We start from the raw sequence: 24,229 nt of genomic DNA, 5'->3' as shown, positions 1-24,229 counted from the left end.
TGTATTTTGATCCGACCCATAATGCTAATGACAAAATAAACACCAGCTCTGTCAATGCGCAATTCATATTGTCAACAATACCGGGTATCATTCAACAATGAAATGTTGATATTAATTTTCGGGATTGATGTGGTATCACTACAATATTTGCCAACCTCCCATAGCTGTGTTGGCTAGTTTTCAATAACGCCCCTGGGGACGATTTTTATTGGGTTTGCAGATGAGTAGATAGATATAAGGACACGGGCGTTTGACCCGCTATGATATCACATACTAATTTATAGGAGTATCATACCCCCCCCCCCCGTTTTCATCCATCAGCCACTGTCGTCCTCTTCTTTCCATCAAGACATCAAAAGTGCTTCAACGTGAGACTGCTTCAATATTTTCTTTTGATATTCAGAAGTTATTTTGAGTGTGCGAGTGTGTGTTGGGGGTGAGGGGTGGAAATGGGGGGGGGGGGGTCAGCGCTTGTTACATCTGTAATTCCATTAACTCAACAAACATAGACAAAATCAACAATAATTAACTAACAATAATCCATTGTTACATCAAACAATATCTGAAGCACAAACAGCAACAAGTCAGAAAGCGTCATTGAATGTTTTTTTATGAATCATTCGGGTATTGGGAGAAAGCCTATCAGGCACAATGACGACAGGAGGTGCATTGTGTGGCGATGTTCCTTTATGTGATGTCGTATAAATAGTAACATCATTATCATCGGACTCGGCGTCACTACCTAGACTCGGTCTATATACCATTAATGGGGTCAGCCAAGGAAATATATGTTAGTGTGTGTGTGTGGGGGGGGGGGGGGGGGGGCAAGGCTGATGGACCTGGTTTTAAAGGGACAACATGATGGACATTGGCCAGGAGGATGACAATACCCCTGCTCACCGCTATGCACCGCCACATGTAGCGTCACACTAATAGTGATGCTGTGAGGTAGTTTTGGACTTGGCTTGTGAATTTCAGGAAGGCCTTCGGTTACACATGCATTTCTAGCGCACTGTTCATCAGTGATGCTGTTTGGAGTACACAAATTTATGGTTGTGTTGGTGAAATCAGTGCAGACCGAACGGGTAGTGGCTTTGATAATTGAGAAATAATCGGGCAAATTGAGAGAGCAAATCATGGACTGGCTGTGACACTGAGAACAGATTTATTCTAGTATTCAAGCTATCGCCTCTGACTGTGATACCAAAGACGGTTGTGTGGAGACTGGTGGTGACAGTTTGACACCAAACCTAGTCATTCACATATTTTGGTTGGGACATTCGTCTGACCAAAAGATCTACAATTTATTGGCTGCGACAGTAAAAAGACCAGTCCACATGAATTCTTGATATTACTCTTGACAATGGTTAAAATGAATTACAGGCCCTTACTGTAAACTCACTCAGGAGCTGTCCGACTTTCAAATGGCAGCACATGCTGGATATATCAGTATAGGCCAGCCCCCCCCCCCCCCCCCCCTGCAATCTTCTAGCCTCGCCATCGGTAGCGATCGCTTAGTCATACCAGCACTATTTACTGACTCTGGCTACCATCTCGGCATAAGTGGCCCCCTTAAAGAGGTTGAATAGCGCCTCCAGAAGCAAGCAACAGCGCCACCCGTAGCAGAAATAAGCACTGCTTAGTGATGTCATGGTTTCCATATACGGCATCTCATTTGCATATTTTTACAACCTTATTTACTACGAGTTATAAATATGCCAGTAGCACGTGTATCATGCCGGGCGGCGCTGTCAGGTGTTTCCACTATGGGTTACATAATCGGCTACAAAGAGGCCAGTGTTCTAGTAAATGAAGTTAGCAATGATAGCGAAAGAATGTTAGTGTATGTTACGCAGTCAATAGCGATAGTAGTGAGTTGGAGAGAGGAGAAAATGGAAAATGGAGAGAATAGTAGTATGGAGTCGCCGGTGGATTCTGGGCCGGTGGAGAGCGATGCCCCTGATCCGAACAGTACAGAAGAAATGGAGCAGCATATTATCCAAGACTTGTTTGACAACCATGACGACTCAAGATATTTGCCAGAATTGCTGGCAATGAACATGAGTGAAGAGGCGATGGGGCCATTCCAGCCAAGTGACCTGTCACTGCTCATGGCGAATGTCGGAGCCTCTAGAGACGCTGGTCTCGTCAGTACGCCAACGGCATTGAGGTGTTCCCGAAGGGTGGTGCAGACGCCAAGACATGAGACTAATACCGGCGCGGTGACAGCTGTAGCAGATGGAGCCACGCCACTAACATTTTTCAAGCATCCGAATGGTACCTTACAGATCCGCAAGGGGCGCGTTACCGAAAATGTTGCAAAAATCATTATCGTGATCGTAAATATTGTCATATTTTTCAAGATGAGAGTATGTAAATGATACGCAAACGGTAAACCAATGAAAGGCCAGTATCTATTGAACCTTACAAGTAATTTGGGGGCCTTGAAACTCCTTATATTTATCAATGAAACCTTATTCCCGCCTAAGCTTTTGACCGGGCCGTCCAAAACTCCCCATTTTTTGGCGGGCCCTTCCCTTTAATTTATGGACGCTTTGCCGCAAAGGCTGGAGGCTAACGGCAGATGGGACGGTGCCGGTCTCGCTGGGTGGATACTGCAGCCTGTTATGCAGAGAGCACTGGGGTTGCAAGAGAGGTGTTGTCACAGACAGCTCAGGACCGTAATGTCTGCAGGGATGTGGTGGTACAGATGACATAGAAAAGTCAAGTTGCAGGAGTGGCAGTGAGCAAGTGTTCCCGCCAAGACTGACTATGGTGTCAAGTGCTGAGTGTCAGCTAGACTTCAGTTATAATAGATAAGACACTTGTTCCTACTTTGATCAATACTGGGAAAGTTCGAATTACTTGTACTTATCGGTGATCCTCAATATTGGTCACCATGGCATGCATGCATATCTTAGAATGAATTAACTATGTTGCATATACATGGCTGTTTAGCAAAATAGTCAAAAATTAGCAAAGATATGCACATGTCACTGTGCTACGAGTATTTGGTCAGCAGGCGTTCGTCTATTACGCGATCACGACTACTTCAAATACGTTGGCATTCACTGCTTGTTCTGGCAAGTTATTCCACGGATCTATGATTCTGTTGGTAAAAAAGTACTTTCGGATATCTAGTTTGGCTCTTGGTTTGTTTAACTTATACGAATGACCTCTGGTTTGATAGGTGACATCGACAGGTTGGGTTAGATTAAGTCCATCTATGTTGTAGTAACCATGGGTGATCTTGTAAGTTTCTATTAAGTCCCCTCGAAGTCTTCTATAGGATAAACTCGGGAGTCCTAATTTGCAGAGTCTCTCCTCGTAACTGATGTCTCTTAATCCCGGGATTAACTTTGTTGCTCGTCTTTGTACGTTTTCCAGTACGGTTATGTTTTTCTTCAGGGGGGGGGGGGGGGCCCAGATGACATTTGCATATTCGAGGTGTGGCCCGTACCAAACTTTTAAATAGTGTCGCAAACATCCTAGTATCCAAATGGTCAAAGGATCTCCTGATCATTCCAACAATCTTTGTTGCTACATTAGCTACATTATTAATGTGAATTTCAAAAGTCAGGTTTCTATCGATGATCACCCCCAAGTCCTTTTCGCAATCTGATTCTAAAACCTCATGTCTCTGGCCATCTTTCCTCAGAAAGTATTCTGCTTGTGGATTGTTTCTTCCTAGATGCATACTCTTACATTTATCCATATTAAATCTGAGTTGCCATAGTTCAGTCCAATCATCAAGGTTGCTGAGATCTTTTTGCACCGACTGCGTCTGCTCTGTTGTTGCGACTTCTGCTATGAGTTTGGCGTCATCCGCAAACATCATTGCTAAGTTCTCCACGCAGTGAGGGATGTCGTTCACATAATAAATAAACAAAGTCGGACCAAGGACACTGCCTTGTGGTACTCCGCTGGTCACAGCCGCCCACTCGGATGCTGCTCCGTCTACCATAACCCTTTGCCTCCTATCTCTTACGAAGTCACATATCCAGTTGTAGATATTTCCTCGCACGCCGTAGTATTGTAACTTGTTTTTCAATCGCTCATGGGGCACAGTGTCGAAAGCTTTGGAAAAGTCTAGATAAATTACATCTACAGGGCTACCTTGATCTAATAAGTCGGTGATTTTGTCAAAGGACGTTTATCAGGCGCGGATCCAAGCGGGTGCACCAGACGCACGGCTCCTAATTGATGTAAACTTTTTTTAATTGACCACTCATGAAATTTTGGAACACACCTGTCCAGGAATTTTGATGAGAAATGCAGTGCACGCTCCCTCTTCTTCCAGTTCCTAGATTCGCCGGCCCTCTTATACCATCATCTTATACCATTGTGAATATTATCTTATTTATCATGAAGAAAACCCCTTCACCCGAACTTTTCAAACTGAAGTACACACTGATTCCAGGTGTTCGAGCAATCGGCCAGAGAATGGTTTGACTCGGCGGCATGAATTCCCGAGGGTACATTGAGGCCAAGAACTATTTTGGTTGCCCTCGATTCTGAACCCTTTTTAGTCCTGGCTGCTCCACCGTGTTGACGAGACAAGACCACTAATGAATATTCATAGCCAGTTGGAGGGTCGAGGCCTATCAATTAGACGAGTGCATGTTTTTAACTCTCAAATACATATTTGGAGAGGTATTGAAAAAATTTTTGTTGTGGCAAGTCTACAGATATAAAGAAATTATTTGATGAAAAAATTAATTTCGAATTTTGCTGATTGGGTAATAGGGGGCGTGTTTTGAGTTTTTTCTGCCAGAGTGGAAATATCAAAGTCTGTCTGATTTATCGATTATCAAAAAATTTCCGTGGTCAATCACCAGTTTATTTTTCACCATTTACTTGCCCGGCTGTTCGGAATAACATAATCTAAATTTCAGATTCACAACACCACGCATTCTTTGATGCGTCGCGGTCAAACATTGACAATTTAACTGCTAAAAGGCTTAAAAAATCAATTGTGGTCTTGTCTCTGACAACATGATGAGAGAGATGAGAGAGATGAGATAGTCACAGCCACAGTACTTCGATCGTTTCTCCTCCGCACGTGCTAGGACGTGTCTGTCGGAGCTGACAGCTATATCGATGATTAGGACCTCCTTTTCCTTCTCACAGAACACGAGCATGTCGGGGTGCCGGTGTTTTATAGCCGGGCTCGTCCCAGAGCAATCTCAGCTTCCTTCCATCCAGAGTACGAGTGGTCATTGGAACCGGCTTCTCGAGACCACATACCGATGGTATCCATCAATATGTGTCTCCTGTATGTGTCTGATGTAGGATGTAGGGGCATGCAGTGGCTGTATGGGGGATAGGTCATGCCCCAGACATCTACAATAGACCTAGGAAATCCATACATTATCCCTATTGGTCTATAATGTTCATTTAAAAAGTTAGAAAATAGGCGAAAAAGTGGGCCAAACGTCACATAAAAGTTATGATATCTTCTGATCTTATCAGAGTTGTTTGTTTTGTAATCTTGCAGTAATAATTCGGGCAGAATTGACGAGGGTGACCGCGAATTTGACATTCTAAAGTCAATATCATCGAGTCGTGTGGACTTTCCCTTCCGTGTTGTACTCGGAGGATCGTCACCCAATTGCAGACCAGGCGGTCCATTGTTGGATAAACAGGACTGTCGATTCCAAGAAGATACGCGTCGATACGCGTGCGGCTGCCGACAGCCGCACTCTCGATTGATTCAAGAACAATAAGGATGAATATCAGTGGAATAATCTTGATAATCTTAAGGGTAGGTGAATTAGACATCTCTATATTGAAGGGAGACTACAGGACGGGAGTAAGGACGTCAAATTGGCGGTCTTCACGTCCCTGATATGCTATCATGGTCTATACTCAGGTAGCCATGCAATATTTGTACCCCTCATACGAATGTGAATAGGTTAGACGTAGTGGCAGCTGGAGAGACACCTATCGGAGATGTTGGTATTTTCTCGCGCCTGTGACTACAGGATGTAACAACGATTTGTGTTGTCAGAGAGAACATCCTTGGTCCAACTTGAGCTAACGTCGTGTTTGGGTTAATTCCTCAAAATAGTACAACTGTCAGTCTGGACGGCACTACGTTTTTAACATTACTCCTCTGACGTCATCATCGCCTTCTCAGATCGGGACCATTCGGACATTCCCGGAAGGTCGCCTAACTGATAAAACTCAAGCCAAAGCCTGTACTGGAAGTGGTAATTACTGTAAAATAAGGCACTGAATACTGAGACGAGATTGATGGAATATTGGATTTGTGTGGTTTTCTGACACTCGGACAGTGTCTCTCCCCTCGCGCTATACAAAGTATGTTACTCTCCAATCAAAGCCGAAACTGACGAAGCTACAGTATCACAGCTCATGATAGCAGGTTGGTCTAAGTCAATACTATTTTGGTCTAAGTCAATACTATTTTCACCATACAGCGCTTTTTTAATCCGAGTCAATCGCATTTTCAGATGCAGCATCGGATGTCACTTCCAAACTTGCATGTAGCAGTGTTCATCTGCCTCCTCTTTATCGGCCACATCTCTGCTCCAACAATAACGATGACGACAACAGCTCCAACGCCGAACTCGACGCTTGATTCAAACATGTCAAATGGTACAAGTTCAGGTAACCCCCGAACAACAGATATCTCAACAACCCTCTCAGATGCCACCAATTCAACAATACTCGGTACGGCAACAGCTTCCGGTACAACAGCAGTTGGTACATCAACAGCCTCAAATACAACAACAGTTGGTACATCAACAGCCTCAAGTACAACAACAGTTGGTACATCAACAGCCTCAAGTTCAACAACAGTTGGTACATCAACAGCCTCAAGTACAACAACAGTTGGTACATCAACAGCCTCAAGTTCAACAACAGTTGGTACATCAACAGCCTCAAGTTCAACAACAGTTGGTACATCAACAGCCTCAAATACAACAACAGTTGGTACATCAACAGCCTCAAGTACGACAACAGTTGGTACATCAGCAGCCTCAAGTACAACAACAGTTGGTACATCAACAGCCTCAAGTACGACAACAGTTGGTACATCAACAGCCTCAAGTACAACAACAGTTGGTACATCAACAGCCTCAAGTACAACAACAGTTGGTACATCAGCAGCCTCAAGTACAACAACAGTTGGTACATCAACAGCCTCAAGTACGACAACAGTTGGTACATCAACAGCCTCAAGTACAACAACAGTTGGTACATCAGCAGTCTTAAGTACAACAACAGTTCCAACTTCAACTACTTCCACCACAAAGACCAATCTTACTCACGATGCCTATTTCATGAAACCAGTCTATAAATATGTGGCCATAGGGTTTGGCGGGTTCATGGCTGTGACTGGGCTGTTGCTTTTATTGATCCTGGTTTACCAGCAGGTTCATAACAGGAAGTAACTGCCACACTACTACCCTTAGACATCTACAGGGTGTATCAGACCCTAGACTTTTTTTCCTAGATCCTTTAACACGCAAACGCTGTACAGGATGTAAGCTTTACAGGTTCCAGATCTTAAACACACTGTATAATGTCCCAAATCTTAAACACACTGTATAATGTCCCAGATCTTAAACACACTGTATAATGTCCCAGATCTTAAACACACTGTATAACGTCCCAGATCTTAAACACACTGTATAACGTCCCAGATCTTAAACACACTGTATAATGTCCCAGATCTTAAACACACTGTATAATGTCCCAGATCTAAACACACTGTATAATGTCCCAGATCTAAACAGCAGTGCGTATACTACGTTCATGTAGATCCGGTTCTCATCGATTGACTCGTTCACAGCCGTTGTCTAACTTCTAATAACTGCTGAAAGTCATCTTATTTCTAATAGCTTTTAATAATTTGTGCCATTTACAGCGGCAGGGAAAGATGACGTCATGTAGATGGCAGCACCAGCTAGACTGAAAGGTTTACAGAATTAATTTTCTTTTATTGGAAAAAAAATTATTGGAAAAATATCTTCGTTTGTTTACACGATTCCATCTGGATGAAAAATTAAAAGCGTGTCGACTTGAATTTGTATCGTGAAGGTAGCACCTTTAAACAAGAGCTTTGATGAGTTGTGTCTGGGGTACCTGGTTTCATTGTTCAAGAACAAGTGAGGAGAATACGACTGATGGAAGCCGCCGGGCTGTGAACATGACGAGTGAAAAGGTGTGCCGCTAACTATATACATTGTATACTCTTATTTCACCGACCTAAGACAGGTTGATTCATTATTGCGAAATCGAAGCGAAGGCCAAAACCGGTGATGAAGAAAATGTCCCCGTGGAAAAAGTGTACGGTCATGTTGCATTCTGACGGATTATTGCATAAGGTTCTGTAGAGTTGTTGACTGGCAATAGCTCAGAGATTAAAGCGCATGATAGAATCCTTTGTTTTCCGGAAATTCTATCATAGGACATCTCAAACTTCTACACGACACTGGAAGATGATGTCCCGGACATAACCGGACGGCACCGACCGACCATGTGCATGATATATGGCTTCAATTGAATACTCCTTACTAGTATTCGCAACCTTATATCGGTGAAACTAGAGGATGTATATTGATAACAGCGCTGGCTTTTTCATTCCCTATATTAGTTTTGATAATAACACAGCAGCACACTTGTCTCTACTTTGAACTGTCAATCTGAACGGGGCCTGTCCGTATTTCGTAGCCCAGTACAATATCCCTGGAGTGTCATCTTTTTCAAACGCTGTGAAAACGCTTCAACGGAAAGTGCAGGAGTCACTCTTGCTCAACTGATACTGTGAGGGACAAAGAGGATATTTCTTGCAATACTTCCCGGGGGTTTAATAAGTTCAAGGAAGGACTTCATCGCATGATAGAATCCTTTGTTTTCCGGAAATTCTATCATAGGACATCTCAAACTTCTACACGACACTGGAAGATGATGTCCCGGACATAACCGGACGGCACCGACCGACCATGTGCATGATATATGGCTTCAATTGAATACTCCTTACTAGTATTCGCAACCTTATATCGGTGAAACTAGAGGATGTATATTGATAACAGCGCTGGCTTTTTCATTCCCTATATTAGTTTTGATAATAACACAGCAGCACACTTGTCTCTACTTTGAACTGTCAATCTGAACGGGGCCTGTCCGTATTTCGTAGCCCAGTACAATATCCCTGGAGTGTCATCTTTTTCAAACGCTGTGAAAACGCTTCAACGGAAAGTGCAGGAGTCACTCTTGCTCAACTGATACTGTGAGGGACAAAGAGGATATTTCTTGCAATACTTCCCGGGGGTTTAATAAGTTCAAGGAAGGACTTCATCAGCTCAGCCTCAACCTCAGAGAACACGCTGGTACATGGCGGTATCATCTTCGAACGTTGTCAAAAGAGCAGCCACTTTACTCAAGGATATCGTGAAGAAGAAAAGGGCGTTTGCTGCAATCAGTGAACCTCTGGGGTCAACTTGTGTTGGATGTTTTAAGAGGGCGTTTTGCTGCGATCTGCAAAGTCTCGAGGGCATATGTCAAATGATAAGTTTATGATTAGCCCAAGACAGGAGCTCATCAAAATCACCTAAGTCACAGGACTAGAATTGTAAAGGATTAGGAGGACGTTTTGTTGCGGTCGGCGAACTTCTGTGGGAAGAAGTTAATCAAGGAAGGATTTCGTCGGATCCACCTCAGAATCTCGAAGCTCGGAGAACAACCACTATGACAGTAGGCCTACCAGCCTCTCGTAGAACTACGACAGAAGGGCTACAAGCCTCAGATACAACTACAGGTAGACCAACAGCAAATGGATTGACGGAGAACCAAGAACCGTCTTCAAGCACAAACAAACACCTACAAACAAAGGAAACAACCACTATGACAGTAGGCCTACCAGCCTCTCATAGAACTACGACAGAAGGGCTCATGCCAGCCTCTGATACAACTGCAGCAGTAGCACCTTCAAATGGATTGACGAAGACAAAAGAACCATCTTCAAGTACGACCACAGTAACAACAAACAAACACCTACCAACAGAAGAAACTACCACGGACAGAAAAGCAACATTCAGCACTACAGCAACCCCCTCAACCAATGCACAGACTGCAGAAAGGCAGTCTGTGAGGGAACTAACAAGGACTGACATGGCAGCCATTACTTCAGTTCCAGCAGCAGAGACAGACCGCTATGACGAGGACTACGACGTGAAACCAGGCTATATGTACATTGCACTAAGTTTTGTAGGATTCATGGCATTAACTCTCACTGTGCTTTTCATCTGTAAGATACAGCGGAACTGTTGCAAACCGCCACACTATCCACCTTAGGAATTCACGTCGGACTATGTCCTATTTCAACCACCCAGCAACAGTATGGGTACTGTCTCAATAGACTATGTCCTTACCTATCATCAAAGACATGGTTTGTAACCATGACAGTACCACTGCGCTACCTTTGAGGACCGGGCTTTTTGCTCGGCTACCCCGAAGCTTTGGAACAATCTGCCAAGGAGTATTAGGTTGGCAGGAAACATCGGCCAGTTCAAATCACTCCTTAAGCGTCATCTTTTTAGGGAGTGCTTTGCCCTTGTAAAGCGCTCGAGAATATGCCTTGCATAATCGAGCGCTATATAAATCCTCTAATATTATTATTATCATATTGGGACAAAAAATGTGTACCTAGAAAAGTGTCTTCATTCATGGACCATTCCCGAATGGGAAGTGAAACATCGGTGGTTCTACTGTATCACAATCACCCCAGAGACAATATGGGAACTGTCTTAACACCTTCAGCGCCGAACCACGTAGATCTGCGTGGCCCAAATCCCCCCCTCTTTGAGCTGGTTATCGGAGTCTCATGGACTTCATGGAAGAACTACGCCATCGCCATCTTCAGGGCATAGGAGGAACTGAAAAGACCAAACGATCTTTTCAGTTCCTACTGTGCCCTGAAGATGGCGATGGCGTAGTTCAGAACTTTAAATGACTTCATGAAAGAACTACGCCATCGCCATCTTCAGGGCAAGATAGGAACTGAAAAGACCAAACGGTCTTTTCAGTTCCTACTGTGCCCTGAAGATGGCGATGGCGTAGTTCAGAACTTTAGGTCTCATTAGGGAGTTTTTCCCATTAACAGGGCGTAACATCTATTTTAAAATGGGTTTCCAAAGTGAATGCATGAGGACAACCCATTTGTGTCGTATATCACTGGAAACGCCCGATTCCCCTGATTCTGCAGGATGTTAAATCGGGCATTTTATTTCTTTAAATAAATCATAAGCGTCGCATTTGCTCCTAGCTATGTTCACCATCCCAAATGGCAATATTGCCAATTGGGCCGGACAATCACGAAAAACCCCAACTATTATACATGTCTTCCTGAATAATTCTTACAGAAACCATTCTCCCATGAAAGACAGTTGCTTACGCTACACAAAAATCAAAAAAATCGAGGGTCAAACATTGAACTTTTGAGATATGTTGAATTTTACACAAATCAGCGAAAAACGCACCAGTTGGCACTGGACGGCATTTCAACACGGGGCCGACGCACATCCCAAGTTCAGTGTACACATACGTCAGCAACAACTGTATAAATACGTAGTTTCTTGTTAGTCGCCTATTGAGTAGCGCTCTAGGTTTCAGAAACTCCAAAAAAACATGTCTTTGCCAAAACAACTGCTGAATCAACGCTGACGTACTGTAAGGACCGAGAAATCAATGATTTTAGGATGAATAACAAAAAAAACTCCCTAATGAGACCTTAAATGACGCCATCGCCATCTTCAGGGCACAGTAGGAACTGAAAAGACCGTTTGGTCTTTTCAGTTCCTATCTTGTCCTGAAGATGGCGATGGCGTAGAGCGAAACGGCTTCGATTTGAGCGAAACGGCGGGGGGCGAAAAGGTCAGGGAGCGAAACGACTGACTACTGTCCAGCTGTCAACAAAACATGAAAATTTCTTAATTTGGCATAATAGTTTCAATTTATGATAAATCTACCCAACAAAATAAAACATTATTGTCATCAAATTTATCTAATTGTAATGAAGAATGTCTGACATAGTTGAAAAGACCATTTCATCAATCGCTGGGAGCCTGAGCAGCCCTGCTGCTAAGGTTCCTCAATCCCCCCAGTTTGCTGTTTTCGTGGACACACTTGGAAAATGCAGATCCCAGCATGTGAGTTATTTAGCTCCCTGGCTCCTTGTTGATTGACGAATTCGAAGAACGCCAAAACAAATCAAATGCCCACACTTGGAAGATGTCAGAATGCCTTAGCTGAGTTCAGACAATGTCTACGCCCTAGAGCCAGAGACACCGCGTCCGTATTGACAGCGATCCTTTGACTTTGTAGTTCATTCAAGGATGCAAGGTGAAATGCACGACTGGTTGGCGCCAAAACAAAACTTCTTCGCATCGTCTATTCTGCTCCCATTTTACAATTCCCTAACTCACGGGAACAAATCCATTTAGAGCTCAAGACGGATATTCCATATTATTCATTGACATTGCGATAGACAATGATCTCGTTATTGTCATGTTTTATTCAGTTATCTATTTCTCTTGTTTCAGGAAGTGGACGAACTTTTGAAAAGGGAAACATCCCAACTTAAAATGAAATTAGCCAAACCTACTTCTCCAGTGAGTCGTTACTGTCTTGTCAGATTGCTCTGCTCGAACTCCTCATCATAGCTCCTCTCTCTTCACCATCCCACATTGGCAATACTGATGTGGCATTACTTGGAATGGAAGAAAAGCCTGGCATAAGTCAGCCTCTAGATGTCAGTTGGCAGTAAATTTAGCTGATCAAACTCATATTTTCTCACTGTTGCCTGTTTTCAAGTCAAAGGCGTGTAGTTTGGGTGCTGTGGGTATAGGTGAGATATCTGTAATGACTTTGATTCCAAAAATACTTTCATACTAAACTAATAAACTTAACTAGTCAGTTATAAGCAGTGGTCGATATTAAGGGTTTTTCTGCACGCTTGCAAGAGAGGCAATAGGTTTCACTTGTCCTCAGGACAGCAGCTTTACCTGTAGGTTGTCCATCTGACTGTCTCATAGGTTATTTGTACAGGGCAAGTGTTAAAATTGAACCTGTTTAACTAAATTATCTTTTGTAATGAATTCATGTAATCATCTTTTTTCTTGCTGCAGGCAGGCATCCGTGACTGTCTGATTCGATGTATCTACTGCCACCTGATGGGCCACAATGTCTCCTTCGCCTACATTCATGCCGTCAAGCTGGCACAGCAAGGCGTGCTGCTTCAGAAGAGAGTTGGTAAGAATGAGGAAAACTCTGCCTTGTTAGCCCGCTTGGTCGAGACATTAATGTGACACATTGAAACATGAGCTTCTGTCACCTCTGAGTTTCTGGGATGTGGAGTTCCTTCCTCATGAGTCTTCAGGTTTTTGCCTGTCTTTGCCTTCCTTGCTGAAGCCTTTCCTACGATAAGTTACAAATAAACCCCGAACAAGACAGATCGTGTTTGAAGTGCTCCCTTCCTTCCCTAGGGTACCTAGCATCGGGCGTCTTCCTCGAGGGAGGCAACGAACTGGGCATCATGTTAGTCAACACAATCCAGCGAGATATACAGAGTACCAACATACTGGAAATCAGCGCCGGGCTGATTGCTGCATCCCAGTTGATCGATACAGAAATGATTCCTGCGATTCTGCCCTTAGTTGAGGAAAGACTCAGTCACCTAAGGTAGGGCCGTTCATAAAGTATGTACGCATTGAAGTGGGCCAGGAGGTTCATATTGGGTTACTATTTCAAGGATTACTTATAACTGGCACCATGGCTAGGAGAGCATGACAGCAAAACGGCTCCAGCCATAACAAAGTGCAGTGTAGAACAAATCTGTGCTACATGGCATCCAAGGCGATTTAGAATGATGGACAAGAAGAAGAATTGACCAGTTACTTGCTATTTTCAGGCCATCAATACGAAAGAAGTCGGTTGTCTGTTTACATAGTTTCTATCGGAAAGCTCCCGGTCTTCTCGAACACAGCCTGGAGAAGTTTAAGAAAGCGCTCTGTGACAAGAGTCCTGAAGTAATGTGGGCTGCTCTTCACATTTATCGTGATCTCATACAGGTAGGCTTCCATTCTCTAAACCATCTGATAGTCATAACCCAGTTGCTCTGTCCCAGACTGGTAAGAGATAGGCCTTTAGTTGTTGTGACTCGTACATCTGTTGACTGATTGATTTCATAATCCCTTCTCATTCTCATTGACTCTAAGAAATGCCAGTTCTGATGGTTTGGAATGTACTGTGATAGGTGGCCGGTGCATCTGTCTTCAGTTACTGTATGACGTACAGCTGGGGGTTGGAGTGGTGATTGGTATTCAAAGCGTGAGGACATTTCCACACCTCAGAGGATGGCACACTGCTACCCTGAGGCTCTAATCTCTGGTGAACTCCCCAACAGACCAACACACTGAATAATCATAATGGATGCGTTGATACAGTCGACAGTGTTGACCTACAATGAAAAAGATGTTTACCTTTTCCCTCATTGCAGAAAAATCCGGAGAAGTACAAAGACATCACGAAAAGCCTTGTGTATATTCTGCAGCAGATCATTTCACGGACGTTCCCGACCGAGTTTGAATACAACAACATTCCAGCACCTTGGTTGCAGATCCAGCTCCTTCAGTGCATGGCAAAGCTTGGAGAAAATGACCCTGGGTAAGGCGGCATCTGTGTTCAGAAGTTCTGTGTCAACAAAAGCCTTATAACTAGATGGTTGACACTCTTCATATTTAAAGTACCAGATATATATTGAGAGGTACTAGCCTTTTCTAGTGTTACTTCTAAGGCTGATTTGGCTACATGGCCACTTTCAGAAGAGAAGCCATAGTTGTGGTGTTCTGTGATAAGAAACAAAATGGCCACTTATGGGGTTGGCCTTTATTGTTTCCGACCTTACGACGTCTGTCACATCAAATTCAAGAGAGTCCGACCCCATAACTTGACTACGAAGTTCAGCCATTCCACCACCAGGTACCATGAACAGGAAGGAGGCAAACTTAAAACAAAAAGTATTTCAAGCCATTTGTTTCTTTTGTCGTTTGCAGAACAAGTCAATTGCTTTACCCAGTTCTTACTGAGGTCTTGCAGAAGATTGATGCCACGGTGAAAATGGGACTAGGTATGTATCCTTCAGATGAGGACAAAATCGTCCATTTTGTCAAACTTTGCAAAGCTGGGATGGCTTTGTTCTCAGATCAGTGTTTTTTGTGTTTAGTGGTCACGCCTCCCCTTTGATAAGGTGATCCAGGATAGATATTCTGCCTTGAAGACTTATTAAATCATCATTTTGATATTGCAGGTGTTATCTATGAGTGTGTGAAGACAATAGCCGCCATTCATCCGAGTCCGGCGTTACTGGAACTTGCAGTGAAATGTGTGACCAAGTTCATAACGGCAAAGAACATCAACTTGAGATATCTAGGTGAGGCTAACATTGAGAGAGAAGGCTGTGATTTGTTGGTGAAAACTGACCAGATACAGTTCAAATAATCATTTGCACATATGTCTACGACTCTCTTTTTGTATACAAATTGTTGTGTTTTCCCAAAGACTGCAAATCAGTGAGCAACTTGAGTCACTTGTTTTGACTTTCCCTCCCTTGAGATGACTCGGTGAAGAGACATGATGAGTTTGATCTGAGAGTGCAGACTGGGCAGATACTCAATTGTTACCTGTTCAAAAGCTGCATAAACCCCTGCAAGCAAGCAGCATTACGCAGGTTCTGTTTCTAGATGTGACGGATGTCTGTTACAGGTCTAAAAACCCTAGGAGTCATCGTACAGATCAACCCAGCATATGCCGTACCACATCAGGATATCGTGATTGAATGTCTCGACCATCCCGACCTGAGCGTGCGGAAAAAGGTCCTTGATATTCTCTACAAGATGACCAACGGTGATAATTTCAAGGTCGTCTGCCAGAAGCTAATGGAGAATCTGCAGCAGGCGTCTGATCCATATATAAGGGAGGACATCGTCACCAAGATCACGCAGCTTGCTGACAGGTACGGAGCATTGGCAAAAGGCGATTTTAGTCTTTTGACTTGAAAACTCTAAATTTATCTAAAAATTCTGAAATTCTCAGTGCATGAGGATCAAACTATGAATTTGCGATGAAAATTCTTGAAAAATGTGATGTTCATATTTTTCGTTTGTTTGTTTGAAAGGTCTGATGATGCATGTATTTGATTGAAATTATTGCCTATGGAGATTTTACGTCAAACCAGAATATCTTCACTTGATTCACATACGGTGCATTCCTTTCCTGATCAGTCCACTATGTCGCTTGCAGGTATTCGTCAGACGTGATCTGGTACACACAGACGATGAATACACTCATCTTGCTCGCGAGTAGTAACATCCCAGACCATGTGATCACCAACATCATGGCCGTCATCAGTCGCACCATCACCGAAAAAGACGGAGAAGAACGCATAAAAGATGTTGAGTCGTTGACAAAGATTATGTGGAACTGTATCAAAAATCAAGAAATTCCTGACTCGTTACTTCGAGTTGCTTCATGGGTAGGTGGTCATTGATGTCACATACTAGAACCTCTTCTGTGCTCACTGATTCTTGGAAACCCTTATGAACCAATCCAACAGTCGAAGAAAGAAGGGCTACCAAGATTGCTGTGGCATTAAGTTAGGGGGGGGGCTGAGTTGCCACCTTGGCCAGGGCCATCGCAGGAATGAAGGCCTGCTCACAGAATAGCCAGATTTTGAAGTTACTTATTAGGCACTATTCCTGAAGGAAACGGCAAATTCTGTTTTAATCATCTTTGGGATGGGTGTTGTTGACCATCACAATCCAAGATATTCTCCCCTTTCTCAGATTGCTTATCCAATGTTTTCAGGTGATTGGTGAATACTTGGACTCCCCCACTGTCAACTCCGCAAACGATGTCTTCAGAATCTTGGAGGAGAATTTCCTCCATGATTCGACGTCAATAGAAACCAAGAGTTATATACTTAGTGCCATTATGAAAGTGTTAGCCAGATCTGAGAGGAATTCTTATTCATGTGAGCGCCTTCTGGAAAGTTGTGAAAGGTGCAGGCCAGAGTTACGACAGGTAAAGATGGGTTTAAGACGTCAAGTTTTCAAGCCTCTTCAGCTCTTACACTCGAAAAATGCAAAAGTTTGCTATTTTGTTAATTTTGGTGATGTATACAGTTGTTTTCCAGTTTCTAATTGGAAGATATTTTGAATTCAAGGAAAATAATATTTAATTTTTGTTGTTGCTGGGACCTTATTTGTTCGAGTTCTGTTTCGTACATTGTAAACATTGATATCCTTTGATAAACAACGATAAGGCTGTTATAATCTCATCTTTTATTACAGAGAACAAAAGAATTGTCAAGATTAAATATGCAAAATACTCTCCTCAAAAGTGTTTGTGATGGCAGGAAAAAAATAAATGAGGTAAGAAATATTCGACGAGACGCTGTCTCTCGTTTCACCTGTTTCGATGAATCCGCCGTTGCTCGTTGCTGTGATCATCTGCTGGCCCATTCACATCCCCGCTGAACTAGGTGAACCCAGATTTGTTTTCTTGAATGGACCAGCAACGACGGTAGGAACTCTAATTCATGGCGCTTCACAAAACCATAAACAAGGGAATTTCTCCATTTTAGACATTTTGTTTGCAGATTGACGGCACCCTTTCGTTCCTGGACGACTTTGTCTGTGACCAGCTACAAAAGGGGGCAGCACCGTATAGACCAAGGAGTATGCGACATCCAGTTCTCATGAAATCCCAAGGTGAGTTCAAGTTCATTTCTAGACTCAAACAAACTTTCAGTGGCTCAATTTCCTTGAGACAGTCGCCTGGTATTCTAAGCTTAGTATTTTTTCATAGTGTTCACGATTGACTTTATTGATTTGATATGAGTACATTATTCCTATAGTAAATTAATAAACTTTCTTGAAATTCTGATATTTTTCCATATAGTGTTCACTCTATTTTTTGGTTAATAGTTAAACTTCACAACATTTTGATATTTTTCACTTTTCTTTCGTCGGCCTTTAGACGCGTGCAGCTCTGGCGGACTCCACCACTAGGCGGTGAGTCTGTTGAGCTATCACTACGCTTTTGTTGGCTGTATGTTTCACTTTCTGCTGTATCTCTACTTGACGACGACGAAAGTCGACCAAGTATTTCAAAGTTTGAAGTACATCAGTTCTCCACTTTGAAAAACTATTGCGTTTACTGATCGTGCGCTGATCAACCAATCATATCATCTTTGATCAGGCTGATCATTTCCCAACAGGTTCGATAGATTGGCCCATATTGAGTATTATTTCGAATTCACTGCTGAACATTTTTGAAGGATCACAAAGCGTTGGACATTGGGGTGGTTGGTTGTGTGAGAATACTGTGCGTTGTGGTGGTGAAAACAGTTCTTATCTTTTGATGCAGCAGAAGTAACTGCTTTCTGTGTCTTTTGGATTGTTTAGGTGTTTCAGTCAATTCATCTGCATTGTGTGACAGCCAGGCATGAAGACCTTCACTCCTGTGAGTGACACCTGTTGTATGGCTTGACAGATTTTGCAAGTTTTCTGCAGAGTATTTTCACTTCCTGTGAGTTGAACCCCCCCCCCCTTCCCCATTGCTTGACAGATTTTGCGATGCAAGGCATGATATTTCTTTTTTATAAAGACTTCTTCACCTTTGAAATAACTTGAGTGCCTAAAGTCTCACCCATGTTACCTTTTTCCAGGCACCCCCTCTGTGTACACCGAACTCACCTTCCAACCCTACGAAAGTCCTCAGTACAGCGGCTCTTCAACCATCTATAGCAAAGATCAATCAATTAGTTCACATGGCAGCCCAAGTAGTGGCGACATCTTTAGGTAGGTGCACAATCTTGACACAAGAGGCGCTGATTTCGTTCCTTAATATCGGCACTGGGGCGAGTTTGTTAGGTGCACAGACTATCATTCTCGTTTTTAGGGTTGGACAGTGTCAATTGTTTTCCGACTAGATGAGAAAAGTTGTCATTTCAACTCCACAGAGATAAAACAAAATGGGTGAGCAGTTGACATGGTTGAGGAAATTGTATTTGTGAACATGTACACTGATTTTGGCTTATCACTGTATATTACAACTCATCCTTGTTTTGGCAGTGATCCGGTTCTCAAGTTGAAAAGTGTGCCAAAGATCTGGGGAGCAGAGGGCGTGGCCAGGCCGGGGGCAGCAGACACTAGTCTCAAGATGAAACGATCTGATGATGGTTCAGGGAGTGATGAGAATCAATTAGAGGTAAGTTCACTAGCTGCACACCTCGATTGCAGTGTGGGATACATTGCGACTTGTTTTAGCTGCTGCATAACTTCAGAAAGATCAAAATAAAATTGGTACAGAAAAATCAAGTTGCCTTGGATTCGAACCACAGACCTTTGGATGCCAGTCCAGTGCTCTACCAGTTGAGCTATCAAGGTTCCCCGACTTTCTGTACTGTGTGACACCTCTTTCAGAGCAAACTGAGATTTCAGCTGAGCTAGCATAACCGTTCTGTATTTATCAGTATCGGAGAGATAGCCATTTATACATCTGGGTGGAGTAAGACAAGAAAGACAACGATACCTGGCCAGAGTCTCACATGACTGGGGGTTCGAATCACGGACCTCCACCAGAACACTGACGTACCTGAACGTCTCTGCCATGTCAGGCCAAGAAAAAGACCCCATGTGTACAACATGAGTAGCTTGCCCTGGACTCTACCTTTGGCCAAAAACGGAGTCACTTGGCCAATATACCCAAATGGTGCTGAGCTGTTTTAGAATGTAGAAACGCTCATCCCGTCATGGGGGAAGGACTACTACAAGTAGAGAGCAAATGCTGAAGAAGATGAAATGTACATTTTGCCAGAAGGCCTAATTTCTGAATGAATTATTCCATTTGTGTTTCTAGGGTGCAGCATCCGACAGCAATGGTGTGATGACATTTGACGTCCCTGCTCTGTCAGAAGATGAGCAGAAGAAAAAGGATCTTGCGTCTGCTCTATTTGGTGGCCTCTCAAAACAGGTGAGCAAGAGGACGTATAGAGCCAGTGATATTGGAAGAGTTGGTCCTTCAGTCTGACTAGATTAAGGTTGTTTGGTGGCCTCTCAAAACAGGTGAGCAAGAGGACGGATAGAGCCAGTGATATTGGAAGAGTTGGTCCTTCAGTCTGACTAGATTAAGGTTGTTTGGTGGCCTCTCAAAACAGGTGAGCAAGTGGATGGATAGAGCCAGTGATATTGGAAGAGTTGGTCCTTCAGTCTGACTAGATTAAGGTTGTTTACATGGGTGACACACTGCTACTGAATGAAACTACTGCAAACCACCAAATCATTGCATGAGTTTTGTTTTGGTAGAAAGAATTGCTGATTGTAGCGTAGAAAACTAATCTTCTTCATAAGGCTAACATGTAACTTCTTACTTAAACACCATCTAGTGGTCCCAAATGGAACCAAACTACTTAACAGGCCGTCAGCTTAAAAATAAGCGTCTGGCAGCGGCCATTTTTACCAGCAAGATGTAAGGTGAGCCATGTTTTGTTGAGGTTTTGGATTGTAAATATTTGGGTTTCTATGACGATAGATTCTGTAGAGTTGTGGGAGATATAAAGGGTGTTTTTTAGGTCTCCGTCATTATCTTCACCGGTCATTGTTTGCGTGGGAACTTTCTGGCTTCACCCAGCCACAGAATCTGCTCGAATGGCTTGGCGGGACCTCACCCCCTTCAGCTGGGCAGTTCCTCATCCCAACTGATAGCCTTATTTGGACTGAAAACCTCCAATAGTCTGGCTTCACCCTACGGTACCACGTAATTACCTAGTCTATTGGTATCTTATTGTGGACTTCTGGTATATGGATTTTCTCAAGTCAATATGTTGCTAACTGCTTTCTGAGTTTGTTATCAAGTGAAGAAATGACCCACATTCAAAGCACATAAGAAACAACATACACAGCCAATGGTCACATTAGGTCTTTTGAAATGTGACTTATCCCATATAAGTGAGTGTTCATTTCATGTTGATCATATGCAGAATGGATCATGAAGCCTTTGTCTCTCTTCATGGTTGGTTGATGCCTCCTAATCTGTAAAGATTCCACAAGTTCCTTATCATCAGTCTTCCTTGATTGGTGTTAAGCAGTCCACAAGATTTTCTGTCCTTGGTTATTGACCTGGTGTTTTAAAACGGCTGATTTACATCAGGTTTTTCATATGAAGCTTTGTGCTCCTTCAACCTTGCATCCAAAATCACTTGACAACGAACTGAGAAAGCAGCCAGTGACTAGACAAATCCATACTTGGCCACCATTGTATACCGCAGTGCAGCTCTGAAATGGTCCATCTGCCACATTTCTGCTAAATTGGGAACTTTTAGCATTGTCAATACATTGCACCACTATGCATGCAGCTGGCTTGCATCTTGTTAGCTCAAGGCCTTGTTGGCCTCCTCATGCAAGCTAAAGATTTCAAAGCGGAGCCGGGCTTTTCAATCTACATGTATATTTCAGGTAGTTGGTCAATCTGTTCCTGCCTACTGAAGAGCTTTCTTTTTCAGCATTCTCCAATCTCGCATCGTATAACCTCCTGGTTGGGCTTTCCTTTCCAATGTTTCTCTCCCTGGTGGTTTGTGAAAATACTTCTATCTTCTCTCAGGAATCATTGCATTCATTTGGAGAAAGAGGGAATATGTTTACCTAGAGTCTGTTTTAAAGTGGTGAACGAACAGCCTGAACTCACTATTGGAGCACTTGTCACAGAGTCCCCACAAATAAGCTCTCCACTCCAGACAGCTCTCCACACATGAGGGGTATTCTTTACTTGTCAGTCGGTGAAAGAGCACTAGAAGATAACCATTTTCACATTGATGCTCTTCATACTGGTGGTTTGGCATTAATCCTTTCTTTCTTATTACTATTCAGGATTCTGAAGGAACCAACTCATAACAGCATCAAAGTCTCAATAAACGCGGATAATTCTCGATGTCAAATGACAACAAAGATTTTCAAAGCAGGAAATTTGTTCAATCGCAAAAAATTTATGATTTTGCTGTTTCTTGCTCTGATGATTTTCTACTCCAAGGAATAAGAGGGAAGGTGCAATAACAATTAATATATCGAATTAGATTTTTGTTCTCAGACTTCAAAGGACAAAGTTTATATTTGTGTGTATCACAGCTTGTAGAATAGCACTGGCTCTTGAGACTGTAATCTTAACCATTCAGTGTGGGTTTAGGACGCGAACAGGCATCCATTTTGGGGCAGTCAATTGGAATTTACAATGAACCAAAAACTTATGAAAAGAAAATTTGGTAGACTGTATGTTTTATGAAGAGCTGCTAGCTCCCTCAGATTTCGAGTATGCTCTTGAACCTCATGACATTCAAAGTGTGAATAAAATGCCTGTGAAAATGTGCCATTTGTAATATGATAGATGAAGTGCTTCTGTGTCACTGCAAGATGGGATTGTTCTTTCTTTAACTTTTGTTATTGCGGAAAACTGTGCAAAAAGTGTATATTAAGTTCCTGAAAACCATGTGAAAAATTTAGTTTACTTGCTAAAACCAAGGAAAAATTGTAACTTTTGATGCTGAAAACCATGGAAAAAGTATCACTTTTGTGTGAGGCAAAAGTGTTGAAGTGCTTGGAATGTATTTTATTGTGTAGATGGACACGCATGATCAAATATGCTGCTAGTACTCCTACTTTATGTTATACTCGACTTCAAAGTGAGAAATATTAAATGTAAGAAATGTTACAAAAATATAGTGTTTCTTTATCTGTGTTTGAGGCTGTTGGGTTTAAGAAAAGACAAGTTGGGTGTGGGATTTAGGTGACAACGGCACCAAAAGGAACAGGAGCAGGTCAAATGCCCCCCCCCCCCCCCCCCCAACAACAACACAGTTTGCAGATATTCCCTTATAAAAGGGAGGCTATAAGCATGAGCATGGCCGGTCAGGTTCCGAGTCACACCAACAGGTGCCTCCACTGTCGCAGTTTACATAAAGCACAAATTTCATTCTGACTTGGAAACAACAAGCTTCCAGGTGTTAGAAGTCGAAACTACAATGGCAATAACCAAGAGTTAAATAATACTTGTCAACTTTGTGATAAAAATGATGTTGGAGATGAATTCCATTACCTACTTGACTGTCCACATTTTGAAATGGACAGATACAGATACCTTGGTCAGCATTTTTGCCAAAATCTAAATATGCTCAAATTTAGTACATCTTTAAACCAAACATCAGAACAAAAACTTAAGAAATTAGCTATTTTTTGCAGCAAGATTTTGAAAAACACTGTTAGTGGAGATGCAATGAAAGACATGGTCAGTGGTGCATGTCTTCATCTCTCATTCACAATTCACCATTGTGAACTGTCAGCACTGTACTATGGTGAATTCGGACGGTTAAATATTCATCATGGTGAGCATGTTGCACTCTAGTGAAGGTAGCATGGTAAGATGATAGCTCGGATCAAGGCAGTAGGCCCTGGTGCCTGTGGTAGAGAAGAGACAGCCAGGTTGTACCTGTCTTCACGAGGATGGTAAGATGACAGCTCAGAGCAAGGCAGTAGGCCCTGGTGCCTGTGGGCCAGAGAAGAGACAGCCAGGTTGTATCTGTCTTCACGAGCATGGTAAGATGATAGCTCAGAGCAAGGCAGTAGGCCCTGGTGCCTGTGGTAGAGAAGAGACAGCCAGGTTGTACCTGTCTTCACGAGGATGGTAAGATGATAGCTCAGAGCAAGGCAGTAGGCCCTGGTGCCTGTGGTAGAGAAGAGACAGCCAGGTTGTATCTGTCTTCACGAGCATGGTAAGATGATAGCTCAGAGCAAGGCAGTAGGCCCTGGTGCCTGTGGTAGAGAAGAGACAGCCAGGTTGTACCTGTCTTCACGAGGATGGTAAGATGATAGCTCAGAGCAAGGCAGTAGGCCCTGGTGCCTGTGGTAGAGAAGAGACAGCCAGGTTGTATCTGTCTTCACGAGCATGGTAAGATGATAGCTCAGAGCAAGGCAGTAGGCCCTGGTGCCTGTGGTAGAGAAGAGACAGCCAGGTTGTACCTGTCTTCACGAGGATGGTAAGATGATAGCTCAGAGCAAGGCAGTAGGCCCTGGTGCCTGTGGTAGAGAAGAGACAGACAGGTTGTACCTGTCTTCACGAGGATGGTAAGATGATAGCTCAGAGCAAGGCAGTAGGC

The 24,229-nt window shown here is 43.1% G+C and overlaps 3 protein-coding genes across 5 annotated transcripts; all 3 read left to right on the top strand.

Annotated features, from left to right (window-relative positions):
* Positions 1-5,519: 5,519 nt before the first annotated feature.
* On the top strand, positions 5,520-8,319 carry LOC135496892 (uncharacterized). Its single transcript, XM_064786460.1, has 2 exons — positions 5,520-5,764; positions 6,474-8,319. Exons 1-2 carry the CDS (start codon positions 5,729-5,731, stop codon positions 7,416-7,418), a joined length of 981 nt encoding a protein of 326 aa, XP_064642530.1. The 5' UTR covers positions 5,520-5,728; the 3' UTR covers positions 7,419-8,319.
* A 1,398-nt stretch (positions 8,320-9,717) lies between these two features.
* On the top strand, positions 9,718-10,323 carry LOC135497174 (salivary glue protein Sgs-3-like). The gene has a single exon (XM_064786921.1). It carries the CDS (start codon positions 9,718-9,720, stop codon positions 10,321-10,323), a length of 606 nt encoding a protein of 201 aa, XP_064642991.1.
* A 1,595-nt stretch (positions 10,324-11,918) lies between these two features.
* LOC135497045 (AP-4 complex subunit epsilon-1-like) lies at positions 11,919-22,788 on the top strand. 3 transcript variants are annotated; one of them, XM_064786705.1, is made up of 18 exons: positions 11,919-12,176; positions 12,570-12,638; positions 13,155-13,278; positions 13,512-13,707; positions 13,937-14,096; positions 14,525-14,691; positions 15,081-15,154; positions 15,335-15,457; positions 15,790-16,039; positions 16,327-16,558; positions 16,891-17,106; positions 17,376-17,456; positions 17,684-17,795; positions 18,755-18,887; positions 19,161-19,296; positions 19,948-20,061; positions 20,474-20,561; positions 21,954-22,788. In XM_064786705.1, the coding sequence occupies exons 1-17, from the start codon at positions 12,048-12,050 to the stop codon at positions 20,558-20,560; spliced, it is 2,403 nt and encodes an 800-aa protein (XP_064642775.1). In that variant the 5' UTR covers positions 11,919-12,047; the 3' UTR covers position 20,561; positions 21,954-22,788. The 3 variants fall into 3 exon arrangements, with proteins under 3 accessions (XP_064642775.1, XP_064642776.1, XP_064642777.1); XM_064786706.1 differs by lacking the exon at positions 20,474-20,561; XM_064786707.1 differs by lacking the exons at positions 19,161-19,296; positions 19,948-20,061; positions 20,474-20,561; positions 21,954-22,788 and adding an exon at positions 18,064-18,098 and having other exon boundaries at positions 18,755-18,855.
* Positions 22,789-24,229: the final 1,441 nt, after the last annotated feature.

This window comes from Lineus longissimus, chromosome 12 (assembly GCF_910592395.1).
Source record: "Lineus longissimus chromosome 12, tnLinLong1.2, whole genome shotgun sequence".
In the NCBI taxonomy this organism is placed as follows: domain Eukaryota; kingdom Metazoa; phylum Nemertea; class Pilidiophora; order Heteronemertea; family Lineidae; genus Lineus; species Lineus longissimus.
Note: the sequence above shows the minus strand (reverse complement) of the source record. Positions and strands in the feature narration are given on the sequence as shown.